At 44.5% G+C, this 11,692-nt stretch overlaps 1 protein-coding gene across 1 annotated transcript in view; it reads right to left on the reverse strand.

Moving 5' to 3' along the window:
- The window catches only part of LOC311242959 (ecto-NOX disulfide-thiol exchanger 2-like), a gene marked incomplete at both ends in the record, with an annotated part of 492,204 nt that extends 481,164 nt beyond the window's left edge, over positions 1 to 11,040 (reverse strand). The window contains one exon of the mRNA XM_084332023.1: positions 11,019 to 11,040. Within this exon, the coding sequence (XP_084188149.1) occupies positions 11,019 to 11,040 (22 nt within the window). The remainder of the gene's footprint in view (positions 1 to 11,018) is intronic.
- Between the last annotated feature and the right edge of the window lie 652 nt (positions 11,041 to 11,692).

The following is an 11,692-nucleotide window of genomic DNA, read 5'->3' on the forward strand; positions in this document are numbered from 1 at the left end:
AATCTGTCTCTGCTTAACTAATTAGGTTGGGACCAATTAGGGGGCGGCTGTTCTGAAGGATCAGATTAAACCGAATATATATATTTATTTATATATATTTAATTGTATTTGTATATCCCCTGATATCCCTTGTATATTCCTTGTACAATATGCATTGAATATCCCTTCTAGTATACTGAACATCCCATAATAGTCTCCATTCTACCATTGGACGAGACCTTGGTGCCAGGTCGCCATACCCCTCAGACCAAGTTCAATCGTACCGCTCAACATGTATGGACAAGTCCTAGTTCCGCGTAGGAATATGTCTACCGCACCACTAATGGTACTATTTGTTCATAGTGCGTATATATACTGCGCTATTAAAGTAGAACTTTCTTTAGTCCAGTTCCTTACCCTCCAACAGAGTGACGGACGCAAAAGCCTCCCCGCGAACCACGTGTGGGCAGTAAGGCCAATTCGGCCCAGTATCGGCATTGAGACATCGTGTATATTAATATTTGAATAGTCATATTTGGCACTATATCGTCGAGTTGGACGTATTCTATTAAGCTAATAATAGTCTATTCATATATAGTGCCTCGTGCGGTAAGAGTTCTATAGTAATCAGCACCCCCATCGTTTCGGGCATCAGCTGGACGCTTATCCAGGGTGGTTGACCCCACGTGAAGCTGCACCCGAGGAGCTCCAGGCCAAAGAGCGAGTGGACCTGTATATTGGATTATTCTACCGACGACGGCTAGCCTTCCCCGGCTTGGATTATGCTTTGAGTACTTTGATTATTCTATGGATAAAGGCCAACACTGCGGTGTGTTGGAAATACCCCCCCCGGAGAGGACGACAGGTGAGATGGCGCTCTGCACAGTGAGGTCGCCTCACGTCTCTCCGTCGTGGACCGGAGGACGCCGGCCACAGAGGGTCCAACTGCATTCATCTGTGGATCGAGGATCGTTGGGCACCGTGTCGCACAACTGTGGACTCTCCCAAGATACCCTCGGCCAGACGGGATCCAGCCAGTGACTCTCTAACCCCCCCCCCCCTTCCAGCTGTCCTACAAGCAGTCGGAACCTTCCCCTAGTGTATCCAGCTATATAATCATTCAAGTATCATCGCTATTGTTCCCTAAATATTCCAGGTTGTATATTTGCTTCCTGCGCAATCAGAGATTGGACATTCGATATTGATCTACCTACGAATACTCATTTGCCATAAAAGTGCATACTATTTCAAATCATAAATGTAATTAAGTGATCGTTGTACATACCTTTTGCTATGTATTAAAACTCAAACTTTCGATTTGGTACATTTGTGTTGGATCCGTTTATCAGGTGGGAGTGTTCAACATATTCATACCTAGTACTGGGTGGCCAGAGTCTAAAGTACAAGAGGTAGTGGTAGTAAGTATCATATCTAACCATACAGTCAGGGAATTGTACCCCTCAGTTGCAACATTCAACATGCCCTCAGCTAGAATACGCATTCAATCAATGTTATAAGACATTGATATCAGGAGCTATCTGTAGCTACTGCTAGCCCGGTAGATAACGTTAAGACAATTTAGTTTACTGGGACATATGGATCAACGTGAGCTAGCTAAGCTAGCTAACGAGGGACTTGATTGATTGATTGATTGAAAACTTTATTAACAGATTGCAGAATGGGTACAATACAGTACAGCTCAATACACACAATTGTTAAGGGGATGCAGACCAGAGAAAGACTTTCGTCTTGTTTACATCAGGGTCCCCCATTTTCAATTAATCAGGACATATATGATATACATGACATACAGATAGTCAGTACTGCTACATCTATACATTTATGACATACCAGATTTGCAAATACAGTACTGTTTGTGATACAGAAGGAGTCAAGAAAAGGGAGTATATACATTTGACGTAGAAACTGTACATTGGAGGAGGTTGGGTGGGGGGGGTTGGGTACATTGGGATATTGACAACCATACTGGGTAATTTACATTGGAGGTGGTTGGGGGGGGGGGGGGGGGGGCACACTGTATAAACAAGTAAAACTGTACATTGAGGGGGGGGGGGGAGGAGACACTGTACAAACAAACAAAATTGTACATTGGACTATTGACAAAACCATACTAGGTAAATGACTGTACATTGGAGGGGGTTGGGTTAGGATATTTACAGGGGCCAGTGTTGAATTGCAGTCTCCCGTAGGTGTCCCTTGAGAGAGGTTTTGAAAGTGGGTAGTGATCCACATTCCTTTACAGCTTTGGGTAGGGCGTTCCACATTGATGTGGCATAATTGCGAAACGTGTTTAGTCCCTTATTTGAGCCGAATCTGGGTTTAACATGATTTGTGGAGCTCCCTCTGGTGTTGTGATCGTGGTATTCACTGACCTTTGGGAAGTATTTTGACATGTACATGGGTACCTTGGTCGTGTAGTGTATCCTGTAGACCAGGCCCATTGCAAGTTGCTGTACTCTGTCGTCTACTCTAAGCCATCCTAGGTTGTCAAAGTGGGCAGGGGTGAGGTGGGTTCTAGGAGTAAGGTCAAGCAGTAGTCTGACCAGTTTGTTTTGAGATGTTTGTAATTTTGTTTTTAGCGCCTTTGAGGTGCTTTGGTACCATGAGGTGCAAGCATAGTCGTAGTACCCCTGAATGAGTGCTCCTGCCAGAGTCTTCAGGGTATTCTTGTTTACCAGAGAGGAGATCCGGTACAAGAATCGAGTTCGTTGGTTGACTTTTTTTATTACATTGGATGCCATTTTGTCACAGGAGAGATTAGCCTCTAGGATGGAACCCAGGTAGGTAATTTCATCTTTCCTTGTGACAATATTGTCACCCACTGTAACTGAGAAGCCGTCGGTCTTGCTGAGTTTGTTATTTGAACCGAAGAGAATGGACTCTGTTTTGCCCATGTGTAATGATAGTTTGTTATCAGCGAGCCATATGCAGATTCTGCCTAGTTCCGAGCTGAGGGTTTTTTCAACCTGTAACTTGTTCTTGTCAGAGACCAGCAGGGCTGAGTCGTCCGCAAACAGGAACAAGTTGCAGTCACAAGCTGACGACATGTCATTTGCATAAATTAGGAACAGTAGCGGTCCTAGTATGCTTCCTTGTGGAACACCACAGCTCACTGTGAGGGGGGGGGATAGGGTACCGTTTACCTCCACCATCTGTTCCCTCCCCTCAAGGTAGGATTGCATCCAGCTCACTGATAGACTATCAAAACCAATTGCTTTTAGCTTGTCAATCAGAATGGAGTGATTGACCGTGTCAAAGGCCTTTTGTAGGTCCAGCATGACCATGCCGCAGTATTTGCCTGCGTCCACCTCTTGTTTGATGTGGTCATTCAAATAGAGAAGGCATGCGTCAGTGGAGTGGGATGTTCTGAAGCCAGATTGGAATTCGTAGATTAGATTTTTTTCCGCTAGGTACTTTTCGACCTGTTCGTAGACTATTTTTTCCATGACTTTCGCGATGGAGGTGAGAATAGAAACAGGGCGGTAGTTGCCTGGGTCTAATTTGCTGCCCTTTTTGTGCAGAGGGGTCACCCTCGCAATTTTGAAGTCCTTGGGGACGTGTCCCTGTTTTATGGAGAGGTTTATTATGTGTGTGATGATTGGGGTGATGGCGGCTGCTGAGTCTCTGAGGAATTTGGAGGGGATGTTGTCATGGCCAGTGGCCTTGTTAGGTTGGAGGGCGCTCAGTTTATTGAGTACCTCATCTGTTGTTACCATTTCCAGCTTAAAGTCGTCCTTGCGGACCCCTAGGTTTTTGTAGTAAGCTACTATGTGTTCTACCCCATAAAGCCCTGAGTGGGAGGGTAGTTTGTTTACTAGTGTTGTGGCTATGTTTGTGGTATTATGGACCGGAGGTATTATGCACTCGAGTAGACTATTGCTGGAGAATTTGTTGATATCAGCAGCTATCAGTAGCTAGCCAGCTAGATACCGTTAGACAATGCCTCGTCATGTATTAAACTAAAAGTGAATAGTTGACTGGGTCATTGTTTAAACAGTAACGTTAGACTCTTGGAGGTCCGATATAGACTAGAGCAGATGGAAGTAAACAAGCCAAATGATATCTTCCGATTGGTCATTTGCTTTTTTTCTCATGAAACCAGTCACGTCACTCTACTGTGATTGGACCTAGTGCGATGTGGGACTTGTAGTTTTTTAACGATCTCGCGGCGGAGAAAAAAAAGACGAGCGGCTATAATCTGTACTCGCACAAGAGTATCGTTATGAAGTTATGAACTACACGTCTACACGCCACACGGCGGGCAGCCCTCTAAGTGTCATGTGCCAAAGGTAAAAACAGCCCGCCCCTGGCGGGCGGCAGGCTTTAGTTTCGGTCCCTGTGGAGAAGGCATCAGAAAAGTGGGCAGCAGTGTCAGAGGTAAACGTGCAGGATTTTTATGTACATGAGGGGAAATAGCAAGGGATTTTAGTGGAGAAAACAATAGGTGAGTGATCAGAAAAAGCAGCAGCACATATATCAATTATATTGACAGATAGTCCAAATGACAGAACGAGATCAAGTGTCTGTCCTTTTTCATGCGTTGGTGCTGTGACAGATTGGGTGAGGTTGTAAGAGTCAATGAGATTTAGGAAATCTCGCGACAGGGGATGTGATTCGCAACACACATGGATATTAAAATCGCCGCATAGGAGAATGTGATCGTATCTAACCATCAGTCCGGAGAGGAAGTCCATGAAGTCATTTAAAAAGTCCTTGTTGTATTTAGGCGGGCGGTATATGACGGCGCAGAACACGACGGATGACAAGTTTAGTTAAAAAGATTGAACTTCGAAACTAGCGTATTTCGCTGCCGGCTGTGAGAGGCGGCAGTGGAGAGTGGATTTGAACACTGAGGCTATTCCACCCCCTCTGCCAGAGGAGCGAGGGGTGTTGAAGAAAGTGCAATCGGGGGCGGCTACGTGGCGCAGTGGGCAAGGCGCTCGCAACGAATGCTGGAGACTAGGCTCGAACAGGATGCCTCCTGTTCGAGCCCCGCTCTCCACATTGCTTTCAGTTTAGCTGGTCGTCCACAGTAATACACATTGGCCGTATTAGGGGGGAGGGAAACTTAAGGGTGGGGATCGGGCGTTGTGGACAGCGACTCCTACAGGTCAGTTGGTGCGCCTGCACAGTAGAATCAAGAAGCGACGGGGGCGGGGCTCCTCCAAAGCCCAGACCCCCGACGCTGAAAGATCGAGCCACGCAGGTGAAAAGATGCGACGGCTGTTACCTCGAGTATCGGAGGGGACTCGTGCTATGCATGACTTAGTCCACATTGCAGCCGGCTTGTGGGAGGCAAGAAACAACGTTCAAAGACAGGGGAGGGTTGAATTGGACGATATGAAAATTGGGATGGGAGAAAAAATAAAAAAATGGGAGAAAAAGTGGATCAAAAAATAAATAAAGTGCAATCGGGGGGGGGGGGGGGGGGGGGGATTCGGAGAGCGGCAGTAGCTCGCCAACTTGGAGCCACGTCTCGGTAATGAACATGAAGTCCAGGCCACGGGAGGTGAAGAAGTCGTTTATAATGAACGTTTTGTTGGCTATCGACCTAGCATTCAACAGGGCTAAGTGGAAGTTTAGCTCTGGGCTAGCCGACGGTGGGGCGCGCTCCAGCCGGCGAAGGACATCAAAACACACACCACCGCTCGGCCTGCGGGCCCGTGGAATACAGCGATGATGCGGGGGGTCCTGTGTCGGCCCAAGGGGAGCAGGGCCAGGCGAGGGGGCGACGGCAGACAGTCCCGGTCCCGAAAGTGGCAGCAGGGGCTCAGGGGGAACAGCACAGAGCCAGCGGTTTCTGGGGAGCAAAGAGCGTTGGGCTGCAGGGAGATAACATCCATCATAGAGGGGACCGACGTTGGTAACGTGAGGCTGGATTGATGAAAAATGTATGGAAAAAAAATAACGATTAATAACGAGATTTCTCGTAGTTGGCACTGAGCGGTTGGCATGAAATAACGAGAATTCTCGTTGTTGGCACTCAAAGTGTTAAGATGTTATGTAAATGATTGTAAACAGGAATAAGACGGGTACAAGCACCGCAACATTTTTCTTTACAAAAAGTTTATCTATAGTTCTCTTCATTTTAATTCAATTACGAGCTTGTAGCTACTAAGTGAACTTGTGGTGTCGCTCAATGAGGAGTGGGCACGGTTTCAGGTTTCACAGTTGCACATGGCTATTTTGTTTACCCCGTTTAGTTTAGTTTATTTATTTAGCACATTATTTAAAAAGAAAACAGTGCTAGGAGGGAACGAAGCCCGAAGGGCTTGTACAACGTTCCACTCCCATCCCATTGTCCATAAACATATATACATGAAATACATGAAATGAAATGAAATTCATGAAATGAAATGAAATACATGAAATACATGTAAACATAAAAAAAATAAACTCAAAACAAGATCAGAGACATAAGGCAGACACTATAGCGAAAACATGGAAGATTGACACGAGTCAATAACAAGAACAATTTATATATATATTTTGTTTTTAAGTACAAGAAGGCAAAGGAGATGAGAATAACATATGAACAGTATATAATGAAGAAAAAGAACAAACAGCCATACATTTAGATGTAATACTGATGCACAGGAGTAACTTAATGTGTTGATGATTTATGATGAAATTAAATTAGATTTTAATTGTTTTTTTTTATATATAGATAAGTTCATCATTGAGGTCAACAACCTCCTTAAGAGTGTTCCAGAGTTTAGGACCTCAGCGAATAAGAATGTCAGGGTGATGATCAGCGCCAATCAAAGGCAGAGCGGAGCGGGTCTTTGCAGAATGCACATGGCCATGGGGAAAAAAGAGCTACACATACATACACACTAGGGGTGTAATGGTACACAAAAACCACGGTTCGGTAAGTACCTCAGTTTTTAAGTCACGGTTCAGTATGGGTTTTCGGTACAGTGGGGGAAAGTTTGGCAAGGACGCAGTATCGTTAACGCCACTGCCAGGTTAATGGTGCATGATTACCGCAGTAGCAGAGCAGAGCTCAGAGTCCTGAGAGCTGCATCTGTAAAGCCTGTCCTTGAGTCTGGTGGTACATGCAGCCCTGCTCCTGTATCATCTGCATACGGTAACAGGGAGAACAGTCTGTGTGCTGGGTGTCTTATCTCATTATATCAAGAAGCCCACTTTACTGCTGAAATGTGAGCAAAAGGCTCCCTCTGTCACCCAATTAAAAAAAGAGATTTTCCTAAACTGCTAAATCTGCTCATATTCCACAATATTTCACTCTGTGTTCTGTCCTAAAGGGAGACTTCACCAAAAACAATACTGATTTAATAATCTAACACATATCGCAAAATTATTGTATAAACAGACTTGCACACAATCATTTAGTTTGACATACTGAGAGTTATTAAGTTTGAGTATGTTCTCCAATGATGCCACTGTATGTTGTGCTAATTAAAGCTCAATGGAATTATGTAGATAAAAAATAGCAATAGGGACTGAAAGAGGGATTGGTATTTTTTTCCATCTACATAATTTTGAGCTATAATTAACACAAGGACTCAGTGTCCTTCGATGAAATCAATGGAGGACATATTCAAGCTCATTAACTCTCAATAGCTGTCTACAGTATTGGAATGTGAGATTGTGTCCAAAATAAATCAGCATTGTGTTTCTGTGAACCGCCTCTCTAGTTTATGCTACAGTGCTACTATCCTATCCTATGGCCAAAGTGAGCTGAAATCATGAAGCACTGCTGTAGATAGACATACACACTCTCTTAGGTCTTTCTCTCTGCTCTCGTGAAGCTTTTATCTGCCATAGTTGTCTCTGCTATATATAGGGTTCACTCATTTGGAGCTTTGGAGTAAAATAAGGCAATCAATTATAGCAATTATGAGCAGGACAGGAACTTCTTCATATTAGTATACATTAGGGGTGGACGTGAGTAATCGATTACTGATTTCAAAGTTCAAAGTAACACCAAATACGTTCACCAAAAGTGCTTGTTTGGCAGCTTTTCACACAGTTGACTTGCACCAGAAATGGGACCTCACCTCAGCTTCCCAAACCCTAGGAAAGTAGGCCTAGTAATAATCGGACTTGTCAATGTGGCTGGAGTAGAAATGGTCAATGGTAAATGTTGTAGCCAATTTAATGATTTTCTGACGTTATGTTATTGTATGAAGGCACCGTGTCACCATGAAAGTGTTGACCAATTAGCTGGCAGTGGGCACAGGAGGCGGGGCTCATGTGCGCTCAGGTGCAGTCTTATGTATGTGTTCACAGGTGTGCAGCGGCAGGGAAATTGGGTAATTATCACAGGGAAGCCACACTATCTTTTTACCGTGCTCATTTGTTTGTTTTCAGTTATATTGAGTCACTTTTTGAGTTTATTTTGTATGCTTATATTTGTCCACACTGCAAGTAGTAATAAAAACTCTCAACAGTAACCAAGGAGAAGACATCATTTTATTATCAACAAGCATCACGCGTAGGAAAGAGCTTCACCCAGTATTCCCTCACTGGCAGCGTTTCAGCGTTTCTTGACCTCAAGAGGTCAAGGTCCTGGCGGGATGGTGCCAGGAAAACAGCCTCTCCCTGAACGTCAGCAAAACAAAGGAGATGATTGTGGACTTCAGGAGGTCGGGGGTCAAGGACTACAGCCCCCTCAGCATCGACGGGGCACCGGTTGAGAGAGTCAACAACTTTAAGTACCTCGGAGCCTACATATCCGAGGACTTGACATGGACCACACACATTGACAGTGTTGTGAAGAAGGCACGACAACGCCTCTACTTCCTCAGGCACCTAAGGAAGTTCCAAGTCAGTCAGAAGATCCTTAAGAACTTCTACTCATGTACAATAGAGAGCATCCTGACTGGCAACATCACCTCCTGGTTTGGGAATAGCACTGCACAAGACCGAAGCAGACTACAAAGAGTGACACGTTCAGCCGAACGCACAATCGGAGGGGGGCTCCCCACCCTCCAGAACATTTACAACAAGCGGTGCAGGGGGAAGGCTAAGAGAATTATTAAGGACTCGAGCCACCCGAACAACTGCCTCTTTGAACTGCTGCGGTCAGGCAAGCGATACCGGAGTCTCAAGGCGAGCACAGAAAGACTCAGAAGAAGCTTCTATCCCCAGGCCATCAGGCTGCTTAACGAACAATGAACACTACACAACAACAACCATCAAACGCACATAGCACGCACATAGCACACACATCCACACGCACACACTCACTTTAAACAAACACACTGTAGCACCCACTCCCCACACTTTATAGCACACACTCACTTTAAACAAACACACTGTAGCACCCACTCCCCACACTTTATATTTATTGATGAAGGATTGCACTACAACTCGAACACCTTACTGTAAATTGTACCTAAATTGTACCTCATCCCATTTCTGCATTTCTGCTTTGCACTATATAATATTGTACATTAGTACACTGCATAGTATTGTATATTATATGGTAACTCAGTTACGTCTATTCTGCATCGAACATTGTACATATGTCTATACTGAACACTGTGACCTCATTTTCTACTTCTAATTTACATGCTATACTATGTTATTTGATACTATCTTGTCTAGCACAGTCTCTGGAGCGTAACAGTAAGAAGCATTTTGTATGAAAGTATTCTGTACTTCTGTATGACAACTATTAAAGAAACTTGAAACTCTTGTTAGGTTGCCCTTACAGTAAATGGACTGCGTTTAGTTTTTATCCAAAGGACAACTTATGCCTCACATCCACCCATTCACTCACACATTCACACACCGACGGCGGAGGTACAGTAACCATGGCATGCACGGTGCGTATACCTGAACAGTTAGGGGTTAAGTGTCTTGTTCAAGGACACTTGGACATGCTGCCGGTATAGGGGCTGGAATCAAATCTGGAACCTTATACGATTACCAGACGACTGCTCTTGTGCTCTACCTCCTGATCCACTGTTGCCCACCCCCAGAAAGATTTACCAGCCACGTGCAAATCATTCTTTATTATTTCCCACCCTAAATGAGTGAGGCTGGTGATTGATGCTTGACTTACTTGTGTTGAGACGTTGCTTTCCAGAAGACTATTGAAATAGCACTTGAGACGTACTGTATGCTTCTGAATGCATGTCACCAATAAGTTTACTGAAATACTTATGCAGGCTTGAAATGGATCTAGCTGTAGTTGCAATTAAAGCTTTTGTTGTTTGGTGTATTGTCCAAAAGGAGGAAACAATTATAAATATCCACATAAAAAGTTATGACACATTATTTACAATGACTAAACAAAAAAAGCTAGAGCGCCGGTTGCATGGAGGGGGGGGGGGGGCATTTGTGATCACGGGGCATTTGTGAGACTGTGACTTTAATCAGCTGCTTCATAGCAAGGTGCTTATGCCATTCATAAACAACAACTCTCACATAGCAAGCCATTTAATCACAGGCATGTTAATTACAATGACATTCAGTAGATGTTGCCGGTCGGCGTCGCAGCAACATCATTAGATAATTTGGAAAACGCAATAGCAGTCATCCCGCGACGGCGACTCAGCCCATCTCTGAAAACTTCACCCATAAACGGCTGCAGCCTGTTTGTAAGGCAGGCTACCGCACTTATCCCTTGTGCATAGGCTAAGAGGCAACGGGCAAAGGAATCACAAAGCACAAGAAGTATTCACCAAAAGCCACGATAGTGGAATAAAATAACCCTGGCTGTTGCATCTGTTACCTCCTGCCTCAGCAGGTAAATACGCCCGACAAAACGGACAGAACAGATCAAGCAACAGTGTGCTATATGACGGTATTAAAATATAAAAAACGATAATGCCAGGTTAGTGCGATAACGGATATTTAAGCGATACATTTTAGCCAACACCATACTGCATACAAAATGATGTACTGTACCAGTCAGTCCTCCAGCTTCAAACCCCCCGCACGCAAATGTCAGAACTAGAAGCGGCGCACATGAACAGCGACACCACCGAAAGAAAGCCAGAACAGAGAGCGAGAGCAGGATACAACTTGAAATGTAAGCCTACCTGTGTATTGCAAGAGAAACATTGTCCGCTGATTGTGAGTTGCAAATGTGTGCTATCCTCTGCTGCAGAGCGAATTGTCCAAAGTAAATCCCGTGTGTGGATAAAGTGTGTGGTAAAGGTTTGTCCTCAAGTCAAGTCAGTCCGCTCTGCTCATCAGACTGAGCTGCAGTGAGAAAAGGCAGGCGAGGTGGGACGGTTTTAGCTATGGAAAGCTCGCACTCACGACGTGCCATATGTGCCAGGGTGTGTTTGAGTTTGCCATGTGAATAAAATAGACTCCAGACTTAATGCAACGGACAGGCGAGTGATTTGCTCGATAGTTGCTAGATCATCTATATATGTCATCAATCATCAGTCACCGTTGCAACCAGTGACAGACTCCTCCATATAGACGCACTCGAGAGTGTCTCCCATGTTCATTAGTAGATTGATTGATTGATTTTATTAACAGATTGCAGAATGGGTAATACAGTACAGCTCAATACATACAATTGTTAAGGGCAGGGCCGGGTGCAGACTCGTAATATCAGAACTGCCTGACTGTACGCTGTTTAAATGACGCCGCGTGCACGCGCGCATACATGTTCCCTCGCGTGCGCACAGAACAGATGATTATTATGCAGAAATAGTAGAACACATGTTTGTATAGGAAATTACTAGTTTTATTTTAGTTT

Source organism: Notolepis coatsorum, assembly GCF_963971535.1.
Source record: "Notolepis coatsorum genome assembly, chromosome: 16".
In the NCBI taxonomy this organism is placed as follows: domain Eukaryota; kingdom Metazoa; phylum Chordata; class Actinopteri; order Aulopiformes; family Paralepididae; genus Notolepis; species Notolepis coatsorum.